Genomic DNA, 21,902 nt, shown 5'->3' on the forward strand with positions numbered 1-21,902 from the left:
TAGGGTACATTCTATGCAAATTATTTATTTATTGCACAAACAGGTATGCATGCCATGATGTAATTTTTTTTACAATACTAGGATAAACGTTTCCTAATAGTTAAGGAACTTTATCAGCAATGCAAGTATTTTGATGCAAATTCAGTTTTTTCTGAAAATTCTTTTATTACTGTTACTCATATTTCTTTTTAGTTTCAGGTATCAAATTATAAATAACACTTTCAAGATTCTTGAACCATATACTTTTATTATATTATAAAATATTCAACATACAAGTGTTTATTATTAACTTATATTAGTTGGAAAGTTTCATTGATATATTCTGCAGTGTCTTGATGTGTGATAATCGTCGTATGATCACCAGGAACCAGATGGACTTGTGGCGTTTGTTTCAAATACTAAAGAAATAGTCAAGTTAATCTCAGGATGATAAATTGAATGAAGAATCACAATAAAATAATAATATAATAGAACTACTGTAATAGCTAGTTATAATAAATAATAAGTTATTATTAATTTTATCTAAAAGTAAACATATAAAGTAAAATCTTGCGCATTAATAATATGTAAGTAACATTTAAACAATTAATAACATTTAATTTAAAACATTTTGGCTATCTTTTTTTAAGGATTAGAAAATACTAAATTAGTCCAAAAAAACGTATGTCCGGAATAAAATAGGAATGGAGAGAATGAAAGAGACGACGTTAAGATAAGATATAGAAACTTAAGATTAAAAAAATGGAAAGTACTACAAATGACAGATTCCTTACTATATATTACATCTATCAAGAAATTTGTTTGAAAAATTTATTTATAAACATATACGTATCTTGTATTAAATGAAAGTACCTATACTTACCAATGTTAAATCACAATTATCATATTGACTGCAATCATTTGGTCTGATTAAGTGAGAGATTCCATTAACCAAATTATCATCTGGCTTGTACGCTATTACATCTAAAAGTCTATTCCTAAGTATAAATAGACCTTCTTCTAAAGCTTTTTTATCTTCAGGTTCAGCAGTATAATTACTTAACATGTAGTTAACCTTTTCTTCCCAAGTTTCTGTACTTTGAAGTTTCTTAAGCACCTATAAAACCGACATTTTAAGTAATTTAAAATAAATAGATGTATCTATTTGATTGGATTATAGAATAAGTTTTAATTAAGGTGTTTTTTATGTCTGTAATATGGTACGAAAAATATGTAGGGTAGGCGCGCCTAAGAGTACGCATTCCCTAAGAGTACGCAGACCTCGGATGAGCAATATGGCAACACCGCGGGTCGAATCCAATATGGCCGTTTGTGGTAGTTTGTGTCAAGGTGTTGTCCAGTGAATTTGAGTTTTAGTGGGATTATTGATAAACAAATCGTAAGTAATATAAAATATGCTATTTTGATGTAATATTTAAGTGAATATACTTAAGGAATCATATCGTGTGGAAACATTTGTTAAAAAATGCACATTAGCAGTTAAATTCAACGTTCATTTGACTATAGACTCACCTAAAAAGATCCTTGTTTTGTCGGTTGCATAACACATTTTTTACAATATTTCCGAATCCTAGAAAGGGGAGCTAAAGCCGCGTATCCACCTGACAAACGGAACGTTTAGAAACATTTGCAATCGTTTACAAACACGATGTTTATCCGGTGGATACGTCGGTCACTCACATTTGCAAACGTTTGCAGATGTTTGTCACTGTTCCGCGAAAAGTCGGTAACTTCAAAGGATTTGACCTGTTTGTGGATTTCTGCCTGATTTCAGTGGAGACGCGATATTCTACGTTTGTAGATAAATAGATATTTACATAGCTCGCTAATGCTTTCATGATGGCGGCACATACTTCAGGAATTATTCTAGAAATGAGCTGCTTCGAAACTCTGAAGAGGTACATAAGACTGGCATAGGAGTCTCCTGTCGCTAGGAAGCGAAGTGTGATGGCCAGTCTAATTTCGGCAGAGACGTACTCTCGATAGTTCGTGTCAATTTTAGATATTTCTGGAGAAATTCTTGAGAGCAGAAAATCAAAATCTCTTGGCGAAACTCGAGTAAAATTTTTGAATAAGCTGGTCCTGTCAGTTTTGATATCAGAAATCAGCTGCATAGAAACTAGAGTTTTTAAAAAATGAGATACCCAAAATCTATGTTTCCTTCTTTTCTTTTTCTAAAGTTGCTGTCTCTTAGAGCTCCCGAAAAAGTAAGTGTGGCTAGAGCAATTGGATTTAATAAGATTCAGTGCAACAGATTTTTTGAAAATTTCAGACAATGCTATGAACAAACAAAAGCACCAGCTCACCGCATTTTTAATATGGATGAAACCGGGATATCGACGGTCCCTAACAGAAAGCCCAAAGTTTTTGCCCCCAGGGGCAAGAAAACAGTTTCAAAAGTGGTTGCAGCAGAACGAGGACAGTTAGTAACAGCTGTGTGTTGTATGGGAGCTTCAGGAGTTTGGGTACCCCCCGCTCTTATCTTTTCACGCAAACGTATGAACGATGAACTTTTTTATGGATGTCCACCTGGAACTTTACAATTAGTGACAGAAACTGGTTATATGAATTCTGAGCTTTTTATAAGGTGGCTTAGACATTTTCAAGACTACGTAAAATCATCAGAGGATGATCCTGTTGTTATGATTCTTGACAACCACACATCACATTGTACCCTCGAAGCAGTTAATTTTTGACTGAATAACTGTATAGTTCTTCTATCGTTGCCGCCTTATGGGAGCCACAAAATGTAGCCCCTCGATAAATGCTTTTTTGGTCCATTGAAAACTGCATTCTCGAATGAAAGCGACAAATGGATGATTCAAAACCCTGGTAGACCAGTGACTCTAAAACAAATGTCTAGACAATTTCATGCAGCTTATTCCAAGGTTGCAACAATTCAGATTTGTGAAAAGGCATTTAGTGCTACAGGATTGTATCCTTATAACCCAGATGTGTTTACAGAGGAGGATTTTGCACCTTCAGAGGAAACTGATCGAGCCTTACACATTGAACCAACAAACGATAGGCGACATGAAAATGAAGATAATGTTCAAGTGTTAAACAACCACGACTCCGACGATGATGACAATTTGCCTATTTTAGTTTTGATAGATAGGATACGTAAAGAGCCTGTTACTCCGACAGAAATACACGATGCTAATCTCAAAACACCAACCAAAAATATTGATAGCAGTTGTTTAAATAACCCGATGCCAAATTCAGAATCTATTCAAGGCAGCGAAGATATCGAAAATGTAAAGTTTAAACTGTTTTCTTCCTCAAAAAAATGTGATCTTGCCGTACCTGGGATATCTAAAGTCACTCCAAAAATGATCATACCTCTACCAAAGGCAAAACACGAGCCTAATGTGTTCGCTCCAAAAGGTAATTATAACAGCAACAACAATAATAATAAAAGCTCTCCTACTGTTAGTATTTAATAAAGATATTTTCACATTTTTTAGGTCGGAAATATTATCATCTACACCTTATAAAGACTCATTGCAAGAATCCACCTCCCAAAACAAGACGAGCAGCATTAAAAGGAAACTTACTGACAGCACTAAGCAGAAGAAGAAGAAAATGCCTTCGAAAGCTTTGAGCATCAGCATCAACAGCAATCAAAAAGATGATGTCTGTCCTGGATGTAAAGAGAACTACAGCAATTCATACGGTGGAGGCGATTGGGTCAGGTGCGCAACATGCAAGTACTGGTGGCATAAAATTTGCACAAGCTACATGGGACAAAAGCAATTCCATTGCTATGCAATTAAACATTTCTTAAACATTGTGATGTTGCGTACTCTTAGCCCAACCTTTGCGTACTCTTTGGCATATGTGGCGCTAAGAGTACGCATTTGTATTTTTTTAAAAAAAGGGTTGTGTCATTTTTAATGTAGAAATAATTTTCTTTAAACTGTGTCTTTTTGTTGGCTAATAGAATATATGTTTGGTTGCTCACTATTTTTTTTTTATTTATTTTTATTTATTGTAGTTTTATGTAGAAAAAAATATTAAGTGCGTACTCTTAGGCGCGCCTACCCTATTCCATTAAAATTTCATTTAATAATTCGCCATATACATTGATTGTTGTTTTATAGACGGATTGTTAATTGTTTTGATTGAAGATTAATAATTTTTTTATTGAAAAGTCTGTTTTATGGCAAATCAACAGAAATTTTTCCTTTAGCGATACCTTAGTTGAGATTTATTATTCACAAACAACTAATGTAGCAAAAGTTATCTACAAAATTTATGAGGACAAAGAGCATATAACGACAAACCACAGATCTGAAAGATATTTTTATTACGAATTACATCTCATTTTTGATATTATTGGTAAAAAAAGTATAGCTGGATCCTTCACTCCATACGTCATAGCCTAGATGATTAAATTCAAGAAATCCACTTTCCTACTTAATCTGGAAAAAAATTCTTGCCGTCCGATAAGATGTTTTAAGGACGCCTCATGTTTACGTTAAGTTTAAAAGCATCCCAAATGGAGCAAAGAATCCATCCAAGCACAACGAATCGTCAAGCAATCGCTAGACGATAATAAAACGGCGATATATACGCCGATTATGTGAAAATTTGTATCCCCTAAGAAAACATCAAGTGATCAGACGAAATTTCAGTACAAGTCATTTGATTTGTCTAATAATTGTCAAATTTCTAAAATCATGACTTTCTGGACGATCTCAGTTTGTATGTGTAAATGATGTTTTTTCAAGATCTCTCAACGTCAGGCGTTCTATCAGTTTTTGATCCACTATTGTTCGACATCTTTATTGAATATATGTGTGAAAAGACTAATTGATTGGTATTCATGTATGTTGATATAATGTATGAAGAGGAGGAAACCACTTTTCACATCCTACGCTTCTGCGAAGCATTCAATGAGACCTAGGCGACAGTCCTGGGCGAAGCCAAACCTTCTCCAGAGATGAAAAGAACTACACCACTGACTAGATTTTCTGGAAGCAATGGAACCGAACATGTGGGAATAAATTCATGAAGCATAATAGGACTGCAACAGAGCAGATCGCAGTTTAGGGCACCAATCAGATAGACAAGAACTACCGTTGTTGATAAAGAATTTCATCGCCGACCAAAAAAAAAAGAATTTATAGATTAAGAGATAAAATAATGTAGTAAAATCTGTATTACTGTGACGAATTCATAATGAGTTACTTATTTTATTGGGTATTATGTCACTTATAGCAAAAATTATAAAATAGTCTTCTTCTTTTCAATTTTTTAAGTGTGTAATTTCTAAATTGATTTTTGCTATAATACCCAATAAAATAAGTAACTCAAAATAATAATGCAGATCAATTAGAAAATAATATATTTTACCTGAGAGTCATTACTGTTAAATATCCGCGTCAATATATTTATTTCCATTTCACTTCCCTGACCCATATGCTTAATGGCAGATTGTAGTGTAGTGGGAGCACCATCTATAAGGTATAAGTAGATCTTGGACTTATACTCTTTATCTAGGATCTTGGCAATTTCTGTTGCCAGGACTCCTCCCCAAGATACGCCGACTATGTTGTATGGTCCTTCGGGCCAAACGGCTTTCATTTGCTGCATATAAAAAAAGTGTTTTAGAAATAATTGTTTAAAAAAAAACATTTGCTTCTGTTGTAAAGATATTAAAAAATGCAATACACAGCAGTAAATTATTAATATCGTAGCCAACAATATATGCTTTCATCACTTGCTCATATTATAGTTTATTTGCTTAAATGCGCTAAATAATTTAGGAAAACTAATATATATTTATGATAAAATTAAATAATATTTACCGTCACTAGCTTAACAGCTAACTCTCTTAAATTCGATGATACACTCGGCAATACAGCAGAGAAAGTAGGGACCATGAGCTGTAGTGCAAGTTTCTCAATCTCCTTTTCGGTATTCAGGCCGGGAAATATAAACAGTGGAATAAGTTCACGAATTTCCTTGGGGCCTTCCGTAATCAACTGCACGAGTTCAGGCTCTTCTGGAGCACTATTGGTTTGTTCAATTACTTGTTCCGGAGAATGGGGAAGCATTTGGGACAGCTCTAAGGTAATAGTAAAATATTAAACGGTTTGTTTTAATTGACCATCATTAAAATGTATACGTACTTTTAAAGAGTGCTTGCGTACTTTCTTGCTTGGTCTCATTATTTTTGTCATTGTTTATTAAAATATTTTTTATCTTGTAGGTTAGAACATTATCTAAACCTGACAGCGCATCACCAAATTCCAAATCCTTGAACCACTGAATATTATAAGTAGTGTAATTAGCATCAGCCCGTACTTGACAGACACCAGCAGCGGAACTAATAAAATTAGTAAAGAGTGCTTTTGGAGCAGTTGTCCTTAAAGCATTCTCAATGTACTGAACTGGCTTAATATCGCTGACTTTCGATGGTGAGTTCATTTTTACTTGTGGCAGCAAAAATACAGCATGGATTGGTCCCAGGAAATAAACCTCGGATAAAAGCTCTGATGCTCCTTCTTTAGTGTGTGCCTTATTAGGAGCAAATATAATATCAGAACCAAAGTAGGATTGAAGAAGAGATAAACGCCGATTGATGTGATTCTGTAAACCCTTTGAGTCGCTAGAAACCACTACTTTTTTGGCTCCACGCTTTACTAACCATTCTACCATATCCGTCCATTGATCCGCATTCCCACCTAAAATAGTTTTTGAAATTTTTTGATAAATTTTGAATAAAGTATTACGAATAAAAATATTGCTTTAACTTACCGTAAACCAAATATGAACTCTTTGGGTCACAAATAAATTGATTAGGTCTCCTGACGTTTAGTTTATTTAAGGGTAGATTATTTTCTATGTTGAGAATTGCTTTGCCAATATTGCTTGATTTCTTTATATTTCTATAAAAAAAGAGTTTAATTATTAGAGTTATATTGGCAATAATATTTATACAGAAAAACTACAAGTTTGCACAAAGGTATCGAATTTATTAACCGAGCAAACAAGTTTTTTTATAATAGGTAATAGGTCTTTAAGAAAAAATGGATGACTACTTTTAATATTATTGTTATAATAACTATATCGCAAAAATCTTGGAACGGTCTTCTAATTTGGAAACTATGTACTTATTAATTAATATATTTAAACTGTAGGGTTACCAGACGTTTGGATAACATAATGATTTGTTTTGAACATATTCACATTTAAAATCGCCGCTAACTTCAGTAGTAAACCAGTAAATTTTCCTTTAGCAGAATAAGTAAAGTGGTGCCGCATTGGTATGTTAAACGTCTAAAAATGACTTTTCATGCATCCGTCATGCTTGGTCCGATGATCTGACGAAACTCTGATTCATTAGACAATTTTCTTGCCAAATTACATACGAAAATTTTAAGAAATCTTCCATCATTGGATGAAGTTGAAATAAATTTAACTTTTTACACGATATCGGACTTATTTGACTATGACATGAGTTTTGTTTACTGTTTTTATTTGTTGTCTTTGTTATATATAAAATTGGTAAATTTCTTCTTGTTTTAAATATTCATAAAGAGTTTTTGTTATTTTTTTTTATCAAACTAGCAGGATAATATATCATGGTTCGTTATAGAAAGGCTTTCTAAGCGGAATGCCCACTCCAGACTACACTGGTCGACTCTATCATTACCATATATACCTGTGTAACTGGGTATCCACGCTAGATGGATGCGCGGATTACTGATAAGCCGACTCCTCTTTTGGTGATTTTCTGAAGTGCATTTCTAGAATGGCACAGCTCGGCCGAACATATAGAATGACCCTTTAGCAGTTTCTCTTGTATGCCAACGAATTTCACACAATAAATTCCCACTCCTACCAATCCATCGGCTCCCACTGAACCATCGGTGTAAGAAAAACGTGAAATCCTAGTCTCATCTATCTCTTGCTTGATTAATTACTCGAATAACTCCTTTTGTTCTTGGAGTGTTTGCCAAGATTAATTATGTGAAACTGAAGATTTTTTTTTCTTAATATTTTTGGTCTGCGAAGAAAGCGTGGTAATAATATAGTTTGCAGTATGGTAGCATGGAGTATAGTTGGTATGTGGTGAGTATCTGCTTATCTTAGATCGAACGTTTCCACTAATGAAGGACATTTTCATCAAAACGGTGGTATCTTATTGAAGAATATACATATATAGAAGAATGATAGATGCGCTTTATTTGAGATATTTGACGCCAACTATGATCTTCTAGATTTAAGTGGCATCTCTGCTGCTTCCCTGATGCTGTTCTAGGATCTGCGCTTGACCAAGTTTTGGCAATATGAAGTTTATAGCCTTAGATGCTTTTTCATAGATGTAGGAAATGTTATCTTTCTATGCCAAGTGCTTTTCCATAATGGCACCTAATTATTTAAATGGATTTCTCATGCGGAGAGATACATTAAGATTTCTCACTAAGACTTTTAGAATTCCTCGCCTCCTGTAATCTCTAACGCCATGTCGTCGAGAAAAGAGTTAGAAAGTTACATCCTTGCCTTCCGTTGATAGTTCTGGATAAGTTCGTAAAAACGCTAAATAGCAGAGGTAACAGCGGTGATCCGGTGGTAAACCTGTGTGAATTGTTGTTGGCCAATTAGGGTGCCTGTGGTGGGACCTTAAAGTGCATCTGTTCGACATCAGATTTAGAATCAAGAATCTTCCTGAAGAGAACTGCAGGGTCCAAAAGTACCGGTATTTATTCTTGGTTCTCTGCCAACACTCTCTTTATTTCAAGAAATGCCATTATGAGACATTCCATAGTCCCTTACCCTTCCTGAAACGCATTTGGTAGGAGTCTAGAGTATCCCGACTTTTTACATCACACTCTATGCGATGCTTAATCATTGTCTCCAGTGTTTGGTGTATGCAAACAGGTAAATAGGTCAGAGAAGCTGTTAACCTTCTCTGGGTTCTTTCCCGTCTATAACATTGGCAAGACAATCTCAGTTCTCATTTATTTATGAATGAAGTCTGCTAGGTATCTTAGTGTACATTTTATTATCTTAGTGTGCATTTTGGTTTTTACAGCGTTAGCAAAAACTTTGATTTGTTTCCAGATTTCTACTCACTGCTCATTTCCAGATAAATTATATCATAACATTTCATCTATCCCTTCCTGCTGTTGTATCTCAGTTTCCTTCTAGCTTTTCTTATCTTTTTTTATATTTCAAGCAATTATCCATGAACTTATATTTCCAGATTCAGAGCATTGTCGATCACGGGTGGTTTGCCTTTTGTGGTGTTTTCTTGAACGGGATGGACTTCTCTGCTACCTTTATAATTGCCGGTTGTCCATGTCTGGTTGAGATTTATGCTCCAGGTCCAGTGAAAAAGAGAAGTCAATTTTAATATTGACAATAAATAAGACAAAAATATTGACAGATGACAAATAATAATTTCGTACCGACGTTCATCGGATATCGGATACATGAAAACCAACTAAATTTAAAAATAACGTAATTTTCTGACCAATAAGAAACCAGTATTTCCACCACTAGAAATGATTTCTTACCGATCTATGATCGTATGACGGATGCTTGAAAAATTACTTTAAACTGTCATGCGCGGCATAAGTTTTTGCTTTTAGGGAATCCCGCAGACCCAGTGTTAATGCAGAGAAAAATAAACCACCTTGTGGTTAATATATTGGTGGTTTGTTGTTAATTTGTTTTTGTGTTAATATATAGGTGGTTTGTTTTTCTCTGGTTAATGGCTATGTCAACACGTTGAGTGCCGCCATTAAAAAAAAATGGCCCCGGAGGCCGTTACATTTTTTATATGTAATAGTGCTTACAATTACATAATAGTTAAAATATAATTTTAAAAATAATGTTTTTTTATTTAAAAGTTTGTACTTTTTGGATTTATTTTCATGGTGACACATTGGTCTCACGAGGCCTGGAAATAATTCAAAGGTTCAGGTGGCCGCATGAATCCAATGTGTCACCACGGTCGGTTATGTCCGTATCCCCACCGCACGCCAACAAGGAACGTGACATGCAGTAGCCCAAACAATATTAAGTGGAATGTAATCAAAAGATATGCGTAAAACGTGTTTGGTCTGCTATTATACTGGCCTTTAGAAGCGTGCGACGGATCGTCAGGAAATCCAATAATTCAGTTCAATTTAGTATTCGTAGTGGATAGCGGTTTTTGTTTCACGTGTAGTAACTAGTAATGTCGTACGAAGAAGAGCAAAAGCGCCTAGATGCCATATGGCAGGAAATGTTGTCAGATGAAGAAGATGATACCTTTCAAAATGATGCATCTTCCGACGAATATCAACTATCAAGTTCCTCTGAGGAATCAGATGATAGTGAAATGGATTCGCCTCCCAGAAAAATAAAGCGCCAAACGAAAAAAATACAAGTTGATTCCCCTCGTGGGGCCACGACAACGCAAGTTGATCCCTGTACATCTCGTGGGGGTACAAGCACACAAATTGACTCAATTAGTGAGGCCATAGAAAATGTTATACGATCATTGACTCCGATGAAGAAGAAAATGATTCACCTGGAAGTGGCCAAATTACGGATATAAATTGGGTACCAGCGACTGGCCAGTTTTTGAAACCAATCAAGTTTACAGAAAATCACTCGGGATGTGTTCCAGACATGTACGATAACTATGAAAAGACGCCGTATGAATTTTATAAAATGTTTGTTAATGATGACATTTTGGAACTTATTGTAAGTATTTTTGAATTTAGTTTTTATTTGTATTATGTTACGCAATATTTTGTAGGTAACTGAAACTTTGTATGCTTCCCAGTCTCAACAAAAAAAATGCTTATCCAAAGGCACGTGTGCATACATGGAAACCAACAAATCACGAAGAAATTGAAAAGTTTCTTGGTGTAGTGATGTGGATGGGTTTGTGTCCATTTCCAACACAACAGTCCTACTGGAGGAAGAAGAAAATCTACAAAAATCTTTTGCCAGAAATAATTTCAAGGAATAGGTTTCAACTTCTTCTGAAAATGCTACATTTTAGCAACAATGAGGTTATAACCGAAGATAGGTTGCGAAAGCTACATCCCTTACTAAAAGAAATCCGTGAAATTTTCCAGCGAGTCATTGTGCCCTCCGAATATGTCTGCATCGATGAAACCCTTGTGCCATTCTGAGGGCGATTGTCTTTTTTACAATATATTAGAAACAAAAAACACAAGTTTGGTTTTTAAACTATGCCTTAGTGGTGGTTATACTTACGATTTCAAAGTATATTGTGGAAAATCAAAAGATGAAAATGTTAGTGTACCAACCAAAATTGTTCTAGATTTAATGGATAATCTCTTAGATAAAGGAAGAACTTTATGCACCGATAACTATTATACGTCAGTAAGCTTGGCTTTGGCTCTTTTGAATTGCAAAACTTATCTTTTAGGAACACTGAGGGCAAATCGAAAATTCAACCCAAAAAATGTCACACAAAAGAAGTTACAGGTAGGAGAAACCGTGGCTGAAGAATGTAGACAAGGAGTGATAATTCAAAAGTGGAGAGGTCGGCGAGATGTACTTGCACTGAGCATTAGACACGGAAGTGAAATGGTGGACGTCAAAAGAAGAGGAAAAGATGTGAAGAAGCCTAAAATTATTGTCGAGTATAATAAATATAAAGCGTATATTAATATCTCCGACCAGATGAAATCCTACAACTGCAGCCTAAGAAAGAGTCTGAAATGGTATAGAAAGCTAGCTATTGAAATTTTAACTGGTACAGCATTAGTAAATGCGTTTGTTTCTTACCAAGAAATTACCCAAAATAAAATATCAATAACAACGTCTAGAGAAGAAGTTGTCGAAGGTTTGTTAAAATTAGGTTCGCAAAACCCAACACTAGAACGTAATGAAGGTAATAAAGAACAACACCGCCTTGAAGATATAGGACGAAGTAAGAGACGTTGATGTGTAGTTTGCTACAGCAAAATGACCCAAGAGCTTGGAAGAAAAGTCGCTGCTTCAAAAACTCCACAAAGTTGCTTCAGATGTACGTCATGCGAGAAATTTTACTGCCTAGATTGTGAAGTTCATGAAGTTAAAAAATCCACTGAATTTTTTTTTATGTAATAAGTTTTTTTTCATAAAAAATATTTCCTCTCATTTTTTTTTATATTTTGTATTTCGCTTTTGAAACAATAAAGCTTATTTGTAAGAATCTAAGATGGTTTTATTTCCAAAAAAGAGAACAAATAAAAACAAAATTTAAAAAATCGTAACTACTGACCCAATTGTCCCATGGTGCCACGTCGGCTTCACTATTCACTGGCCAAACATATTTTCGGGATCCAAAGGCCGCCTACTCAAAGATCCCATGCATTTAAATACGCTTTGTGAAGCCAGCCGGGCACCACGCGGCAAAAATTACACATCGATAGTATGAGACCACTGTGGCTTCACGCGGCCACATACTCCCAAAGCTTTATGAAGCCATATTGGTCTCATACGGCACTCAACGTGTTAAGTAATTCGTGACTTTTGAGGTTTTATTAGTGAGGATTTTTGATCATATATCTCTTTAAGTCTGAAAAAAGTATTTTGTAATGCCAAAAGACAAATGCACTTATTCAGATGATATTTGTAGGATAATTTGCGATATCTGCATTAAGTGTTTGTACGCAAGTTTGATATTGAGACCATATAAATAATGAAAAGCACAAACAAAAGTTAAGAGAACTTAAGCGGGAACGTTTAGTCTTGTCTAGTTGGTTCATTCAAGCCGTAGTTAGTGTTATTACAAAAGTTGCAGACTGATATCAAGAAAGAATTATACGTTTAAAAAGTGACAACCACTGAAGATAGTCTATGTTTTAAGTAAAAAAACATACTAATTTATGTAGAAAACATAAATCTAGTAGAATTCTTCTTGATTCCGATGTAAGGAAACTTATCCCTCACCTAATATAACTATCACTCTGATATATCTATCCCTGATATATTTATCCCTGTAATATTCACTTCAAAATGCAATAATTCTCAAAAACTTGTTCTGAATTTTTTCGAGCTACTCAATGTAACAATTGTAAAATGGGTACCAAACAACTGACCCATACTCCAAAATAGGCCTAACAAGGGAGCAATAAAGCATTCTAAAAGTAAACATAGACAAGTCAATACCTGACCTCTAAATGAAACCAAGCAAGCGCCTTCATTGGCCTATTCATTACATGATTGATGTGGCTCTCAAATGATAATTTTGAGATCATCCAGATTCCCAAAACCGAAATTTCTGTTTTAAAACTAGAGCTAGTTTTGGAATGCTATTTATTGAGTAATTAGTTTAATTTACAGGTTTCTTTTGCTAAGCTTCCAAAGGGTTCGAGATCATTCGCAAACATGAGAACAGTGTAATTCTTTAAATTTTTCAGTGAATCAATTAAGAAGAGGCAAAACTGAGGCCAGGGCCATGGAAACTTTGTGATACCCCCGATGGCACACATATTTCATCAGAAAATGAGTCTGCAAGACAACAAATCCAAACTGACCCCCATCTGTTCTTTATAAAGCAGATCTGCCCTTTATAAATCCAAATTGTTCCAGACGGCAGAAAACCAGCCCGAAAACTAAAAATAATCCATATTGTAATTGTACACAAATATTGTTAACAAAACTGCAGGAATTCCATCTGATTCAGACAATTTTTTGTTCTTAGAGGAAGCACTAACAATATACAGGGTGCCACAAATTCGACACTCATCGACATCATTGGAATCTCGAAAACTGTAAGAGAGACAAGGTCGGTTAAATTATGGCAAAGTTGCTAAATTTAATAATTAACAAAATGCCGTTTTAAAATTTAAAAAAATTCAAATACCTCCGAAGATATCTGGATAAAACCGAAATCTGGAAAAATCTTTTTTATTTTTTTATGACGTTATTTAAAATCGTATAATAAAATAAATAACACTTTGTTTAGGGCACTTTTTCTCCTCTACAAGATGGCGTTTTCAGAATTAAAATATGACGTTTCGTTTTTGAAATACCATCATCAACTTTTTGTTTTTAAATACAGCCCTGGATTTCTATTACCCTATTTTACTGACCTGGATTTGATCTGGTAACCTTAGTTAACTGCATTTAAAGATTTTTTCTACATCCCAGCAGGATTTAGCTGATTTTATCTGAATGCATGCATTAATGTAAGAATGGAATCAAAATTACTTACTTTAATATGGCCGGTACCTCATGGTGGTTGTAGACAACTCTCCAAATTGGTGTGACGAAACGTTTGGCGATTCCCTCTTGCACAAGTGCCCAAATTTCTTTTTTCACGTCATCAGGTTGGGTTGTAAGGTTCAGATCAATCGCGTAAAATGATACATTACGCAGGAAACAGTGCATACCAATGCTATTGTTTTCTTCTAGATCATATTTTCCTATGGGAAAAGTAATTATTATGAATCCAAGTAAATCATTTAGTTTTCATGTGCTATAACTAAATGAAAACTATTTAAAAAAAAAAAAAAAAGATTTTACCTATTTGCAAAAATCTTCCAAAATCAGCTATACAAGATAAGGAAGAATGTAAAAGGCTGCCGGAAAGACAATTGAGAATAACATTTGCTCCTTTACCGCCAGTTGCCATCATGAGATGGGGATCAAAGCTTGCCTCATCTGAACTGAGTATTTGGTTGTCACTCATCTAAATAATTGAACATCGTTTAAACATATAACTTTATGAGTCTATTTTATCTAGGTCTTTGCTTTCTCTTCTACTTACACACTTAAATTTTTTCCTCAAAAATTCTCTTTGTTGGTCTGTGGATACTGTCGTAAATACAGTACAACTAGCTGACATAGCAATAGAAATGGCTGCTATTCCAATTGGCGAGCAACCGGCGTGTATAAGAACTGTATTTCCAGCTTTCAGTTCGCCCTTTACATAAAGGGCATGGTAAGCCTATAAACAAGTTTTCAAAGTAAATTAATTTGAAGATCTTGCCTTTAATTAAAAATTTTGTAAGAAAATAATGTTATTTATCTCAAATTAACTTACACAAGCATAAGCGTATGGTACGGTTGCAGCATCTTCTGAGCTCCAATTATCGGGATAATCCCAGTTCAAAATGGGATCAAATTCTAATCTACAAGTATCTTTATCGAGACTAGCAATACCCATAGATTTTTGGCCATTATTTGCAGTACATGCATAGTCCAATAACCCTATAAATTTTATAATAATATAAAATGCTTAGGAGATTACTTAAAACAAAGTTTATATAATTTTAAATATAAATTTAGCACCAAAAACAACTACTTTTTTAATTTAAATAAGCTTTTACATTATACTTAATGAAATAAAATTCAGATTGATAATAGATCATACCCGTGATTTGATTCTTGATATTTTCTAAAACTCTGCATCACAGTGTTTATAAAATATTGAATAAGTTAAGAATTGTTTAGCAAATAAGGTGAACTGTTTGCAAAATTTTTGACCCTCTGGGGTTAATTTAACCCATCGCTTTGTCAGGAAAGATCTAGTTTCGATCTTAACCTAGTAAGTTAGATAAAATATTTCAATTAGTACAAGCACTGAGGTCATGGAATCGTATAACTTAGTACAAAGTACCTCTTTGTAAATTATTAACAACTCAACATTAATTTAAAAAAGTAGTCAACTCTTTTATAATCATAGCATCCTTCTTACCTAGTTCAGGAGATTTCTCAGTACTAGGATTAATCGTCACATCAACAAGGTTCAACCCAATGTGGTTGATAACCTTATTTTTGGCTATATTACTAATTGTTGTATTTAACAAAATATTATCTTTTAACTGAACTGGCACCGGTAAATACGCACAAAGCACTCCATCTTTTAATATAGATAAATTCAAGTCTCTCCTTGTAATTTCCTTCATATCGATGTTTGTTTTTTTATCTAAGTTTATAAACATTCTTAAAATATCCATGTTGGGTTGAGATTTCAGCTCTTGTAAGAAATTGGTAAACCCTTCTAAGGGAACTACTGAAGTAACTAAATATACTATTTTGTGTGCTACAGAAGCATTTTCAATAGCGCAAAGCAATTCACTAACCCAAGATGCGGACTGTCTCTTTAAGTCTTTAATGCTGACCACGTCGCTTTTAATATTAACAATAGAAACGTCATTGTTGTTGGCCTAAAAAGAATTAAATATAACAATAAATAGAATATTAGTGTTAATGTATTAAAGTAAAATATATCTTTAAAGCAAATGTATTGTATTTTACGATAAAATATTATTTGCAGTAAAAATCAAGTTCTTCCACTGCACCAACTTCCTTATATTTCCAGAACAAGGCACATGAGTCAGTGAATGAATAGATCTATGGAATAGTGGATATCTTTAACTTAACTTTGACGTTTTATTTAAGGTAACAGATACTATAGTACTGTAACGATCTTAACCGCCTCGAATATACCAATAATTGTTCTCGAGCATTCGTCTAGACCCGAAAGTGCGACAATGATGGAGCGAGCAGCGGGTACACCTCGCGACATCTCGGGACACGCGTAGAAAGTTGGCGAATGTTGCGGAACGGTAGTGCATCCAATATACAGTGCATTCCAAAAGTAATGTCTAAATTCATTTAAAATTCAGGGGTGTGTTGAAAAAAAAACGCTTGGATCCGTCGATTTTTATTTCAGGTTGCGCATTTTTGTACGTAAAGTATGTATATACAGGGCTAATTAAAAATAAATTACGACCATCAACTTAATTTTTTCAAATGAAAGCACCTTTTTCTTATTTCATTTTTGAATTTCGCGTGGAATTCAACGTATGTTTCATGCGTCATGTCCTCACATAAAGTCAACAGTTATCGAAAAAAAGACGACCAAATATTATTATTGAAGTTCACCTTACGAGTCACCTTATCTCTGAGAATTTTTATACAGAGCAAAATTCCATTAATTCGTGTTTTTTTATTGTTGACTGGTGACCGTGTATTTTCATAGAAACTGTATGACAGTTGTACGCTAAGCAGATATTGTCGAGTGTGAAGTATACGAGCAAAGTTGCGGTTTTCACAATGGTAAAGTTAACGGAACGAGAAAAAATAGAAATTCTGTGCATGGTTAGGTTTGGTGATAGAACACGTACTCAAAGAGAAGCTGCTCAATTATTTAATGAAATCCATCCTGATCGTCCTCCTATATGTCAAAAGGTGGTGAGTAGAATAGAGGCTAAATTTAGAGAATTTGGTCATGTTAGAGATCTGCCGAAATCTGGTCGCCCTGCTCGAGATGAAAATGAACAACTTGACGTTTTGCTTTCTTTGGAAGAAAATCCATGCACTCCTCTGTCGCAGATTGAGGCAAATTTACACATCGCGAAATTTATAGTTCACCGAATAGTTAAAAAGCATAAATATCACCCCTACAAAGTTATTCCTGTGCAAGGGTTATTTGATGACGATTTCGATAGGCGAAATGAGTTTTGTGAACGCTTACAAAACATGTGCAAATCTAAATAATAATTTAGTAACAAATATTATTTTTTTTGATGAAGCCACGTTCTGTTTGAATGGTAGTGTGAACAGACAAAAATCCGCATTCAATGATGGAGGTAAACACCCAGTACCCTCAAAAACTAAATGTGTGGTGTGGAATAGTGCGCGGAAGAGTAATAGGTCCCTTTTTCTTTAAACAAACTTTAACGGGACAAGTGTATCTCGATTTTCTCCAATTTGAATTAGTTCCAGCATTACTAGCTTTATTTCCAAATCCATTGGACCCAAACTATCCGGACGAAGAACTAATTTTCCAGCAAGATGGCGCTCCTCCGCACTATGCTGCCACTGTGCGTACATTTTTGGATGAAACCTTTCCCAATCGGTGGATAGGAAGGAGAGGACCCATCGAATGGCCTGCTAGGTCGTCTGACCTAACACCAATGGACTTTTTTTTGTGGGGATACCTCAAGTCGAAGGTATTTGTTAATAGGCCAAATAATCTAGACGACTTGAAAGAGAGAATTCGCAGAGAAGTGCGCGCCATAACTCCGGAAATGATTGAAAATGTGCAACGAGACTTTATTGATCGCCTTGGATATTGTCAAGCCGTGAATGGCAACCATTTTGAATATTTAACTTAATTTTTGTTCTTTTTTTATTTGTTACATGAATCGTCTTTTTTTCGATAACTGTTGACTTTAGATATAGGACTTGATGCATGAAACATACATAGAATTCCACGCGAAATTCAAAGATGAAATAAAAAAAGGTGCTTTCATTTGAAAAAATGAAGTTGATGGTCGTAATTTATTTTTTTGAGCAACCCTGTATATACAAACTTCACGTACAAAAATACGCAACTTAAAATAAAAATCGACGGGTCCGAGCATTTTTTTTCTCGAACACACCCCTGAATTTTAAATGAATTTAGACATAACTTTTGGGATGCACTGTATAAGCAGCCCTTGCTAGTATGTCATTTCAAGCTTGAATATTGAAGCGACTTTTAAATGGAAACAAATAATAGGAAATAAATAGATAAATATTATATATAAAGTGTAAATAGATATTTCCAATATTCTTAAGTCATCCTGTTTATTGTATATATGTAAAATAAGTTCGTTGACAATTTTTGTGCATCGAGTGTTTGAACACACACCGAAACGAACAATGAAAACACTAGAGGTGTTCTTCCGAAACAGATGCTACCTTGCTCGATCTAAACATCTTTCAAAAGCAGGCTTGGTTACTTATTAGAGGATTATTCAGTACACTATCGATAGGATCTGTGTTAGACTGTTTGGATTAATTTCCCTAAACATTTGGCAATATAACGAGATCGGTTAATGTATTAAATGATATTTTTGTAATATAGGCAAAGCGTCGAATATCAGCTGTGCTTCAACATTTCGAAATTATCGGCAGATATACCCAGAATAGCGGTGACACAAGGGGGCACACCGCACGACGTCTTTGGAGATGCATGAAAAGCGAATTTTCCGGAACCATGTTCAGCAGAGTATATAAGGATTCGCGTCGCCGCTGGGAGGCCAAGTGTGTGAATAAATAAGTTGACGATTTTTGTGCATCGAGTATTTTAATTCATACCTTAACGAATGGTAAAACTACATACGCTAACTAACTAAAATACGCTTCTACTGCAAACGCTATATTGGTGTTAGGTTAAGGTCTGAATTAGACGACATTTAACTGGACATTATTGAAAAATAAATAATATTAAACTAAAATAAATCCGATTAAAGAATGTTATAATGCCTAAGCTAGTGGATCTATAAGTTGCTGAGCTGAAAAAGGAGCTGGGAGAAAGGGACTGTAATACGATGGAAAATAATGCGGACTTGCGGGAGCGGCTTCTTAACGCATTACTACACGAAGGCGATGATCCAGACAACTTTGTTCTTGCTAATGTAAGCAAAAATTAATCAAATGTTGCGAGGTCTGAAAAATGATTTGATGAAAAATTCTGCAAAGATGAAAGAAGGTTTGAGAAACAAATTACTACAAAATTTCGCCAAGCTGAAAATGAAGATGGAAGAAAATTTTGGAAAAATCGGACCGGCTCCGGAAGGACCGGATCCAGGAAGTTCAAAACAGAATAGCAACATTGGGCATTTGAATATGCCTTATGGCTAATCAAACTTGAAGCAAATCTATCACAAGCTGTTGAAAAATAAAGGCCAAAACTCAGGGGAGTTCTTACAAGAATTTGCCGATATTGGACGTGAAATGCCGCAGGCCTTACTACTAGCACGTCCAGCTAAGTTAGTAGATGCATTAACACGGGCCCTTGCATTCGAGGCTATTAAGAACACGATAAGGACTGTAACAGGTCAATGTTACGTTAAAACAATTTAAATATATAACAATCTCAATATTCCATTTTACTCATAAAATGGCGAAAACTATAAGTCGATAGTTCCATTCCCTTGCTCTGAGAGTGCATAGATGGCTTGAATACTGGCTATTTAACAATGGTTTTAGGCATCCATCTACGCATAGTGTTTAAAGTCTTTACTTCTATTATTAAGATAACTATGTATTTTGTTATTTAGATAAGATTTGATTTATCATTTATATTAATTTTGTATTATGTATCACCTGAATTGTATGATCTTACAGTAACGTAATTTTGTAGGTATTTTGTTATCCTGTATTTACAGGAACTTAACCGTTATTTTATAATTTTTGTTAACAATATTATTTGTAATTTTAAAGTAACTAATTACGGATTGCTCACAGGTAGTCAAATCAGATGGAATTATTAGATTTTTAATAAGCTCGTTTTCACAACAATGTAGATTTGCCGGGCTTATTAAATTATTTTATGATTTTTCAGCCTCAATATTACTCCTTAATTTTAATAATTGCAGTATCATTTAAAAAAAAAAACAGTAATTTGATTGTCTGGAAGCGTCACGCTTAGGTGTTTACATGTGGATTCCTTTGTTAAAGAGATCACGTTTAGTTTTTTTTCTGATCTGAACAGGCGACCGTTTGACTTGGCTTAAGCCATAATTTGTGCAGGTCCATATTTATGAGCTTCTTTTTTAAAATAAGAAGAGGTCATCCACAGCCAAGGTGAGTACCACGGATATCACTTTAAATTTAATCCTTTCGTTGTTTCAATTTGATTTAATTTCTTGTAAATTTCGTATGTGTAATGTCAGACACTTGATGTCAGACATTGGTTCTAAAGCATGAGATAATTGGCAATTTGTTCCGGCTCATGGGATACAGTATCTATTCAAGCAATATATATTTCTGAAGTATATATTTAATCAGAGCAGCATTTAATCTGCTGTATTCGATACCGAGGTTCCAGACTACCAGAAAAAGAAGATACCAAATAAACTTTGTTATCATTTACTGAGAAAACTTTATTTATTCCCATTGTCCCTATACACGAGGATATGTTGATGGGTTAGTGGTTTTATCTATTAAACCGTGTGTGGTGCCTTTTTAACCACCTTTTAAGACCCTCACCCTACCAACACAACCTGGGAATCTAGTGGACAAACTGTAAACGTCCCAAGCTAACCCGTACAAGCTAGCCACCGATTTTTATATGGTGTAACCAAAGGGTATATATTAGGTTATAGATCATCGGGCCAAGCTCGTATTGGGCAAGTGATTCCAGAAGGCAGTTTTAAGGAATCGGAGAAGAGATCAAAAGTTTGAGTGTTGGAAATGTGGTAAGGAGGGTTACATAAGAAGACATAAGAGTCTCCAGAAGGTGCGAGTTTCACAGCCGCCAATCCGGAAAACTAAACAAGGAGTGAGGGAGCAATGTAATCAGCAAGCCCCAGTTAAAGTAAATACCGGCCAGGTCTCCCTGCTGCAGCACCATACACGCAACAATGTTTTCGACGACGCGTGTAAGGATTGAACCTTTCACTATGTCATATGCATGATGAGGCTATTGTTCGAGGGTTAGTAGTTCAAAAAAACCCTTACGTTCTGAAAGGAGTATTTCTGTGAGAGTAATGATAGTCATTATCCTATGTTATTTTTAAAGAAAAGCACGGAATTAGGACACTGCTCTACAGTTTTAGCAATAATTCGATGAATTACGGTCGTAGAAATAAACCAGGAAGCCATTGCCTACGAATTAGAAGAGCTGATATCATCGTCAGGCACCGGTCTTAGGCTAGACCAAAAAAGAAGGTTAAGGCATTGTTCCCTACACATCGAAATGTTTTTGATACTAGGAAGGAAGGACCAACATAGTTCAGCACGCAATCAATACAAAATGCTCATCCCATCCGGCAGACAGCTCAAAGGCTACCAAAGAGCTGACCAAAAGAGAGGAGGTATAAAATCGTTCTCTGTTTGTTGATTCTATAAAAGAGCCGATATGGATATTTACCATCATTGAAATCATTTCGGGAAGAAATGAGCTTAGGCAGGGGGCAGGGTAACGATATTGG

The 21,902-nt window shown here is 34.8% G+C and overlaps 1 protein-coding gene across 1 annotated transcript in view; it reads right to left on the reverse strand.

Annotated features, from left to right (window-relative positions):
- Positions 1 to 227: 227 nt before the first annotated feature.
- LOC126734800 (fatty acid synthase-like) overlaps positions 228 to 21,902 on the reverse strand; it is a 51,658-nt gene continuing 29,983 nt past the window's right edge. Inside the window, exons 19-29 of the mRNA XM_050438538.1 lie at positions 15,668 to 16,139; positions 15,014 to 15,180; positions 14,738 to 14,917; positions 14,494 to 14,659; positions 14,183 to 14,393; positions 6,766 to 6,896; positions 6,138 to 6,692; positions 5,814 to 6,073; positions 5,359 to 5,592; positions 863 to 1,096; positions 228 to 398 (exon numbers count right to left, since the gene is read on the reverse strand). Of these exons, the coding sequence (XP_050294495.1) occupies positions 291 to 398; positions 863 to 1,096; positions 5,359 to 5,592; positions 5,814 to 6,073; positions 6,138 to 6,692; positions 6,766 to 6,896; positions 14,183 to 14,393; positions 14,494 to 14,659; positions 14,738 to 14,917; positions 15,014 to 15,180; positions 15,668 to 16,139 (2,718 nt within the window). The 3' untranslated portion in view covers positions 228 to 290. The remainder of the gene's footprint in view (positions 399 to 862; positions 1,097 to 5,358; positions 5,593 to 5,813; positions 6,074 to 6,137; positions 6,693 to 6,765; positions 6,897 to 14,182; positions 14,394 to 14,493; positions 14,660 to 14,737; positions 14,918 to 15,013; positions 15,181 to 15,667; positions 16,140 to 21,902) is intronic.

This window comes from Anthonomus grandis, chromosome 4, assembly GCF_022605725.1.
Source record: "Anthonomus grandis grandis chromosome 4, icAntGran1.3, whole genome shotgun sequence".
Taxonomy (NCBI): Eukaryota; Metazoa; Arthropoda; class Insecta; order Coleoptera; family Curculionidae; genus Anthonomus; species Anthonomus grandis.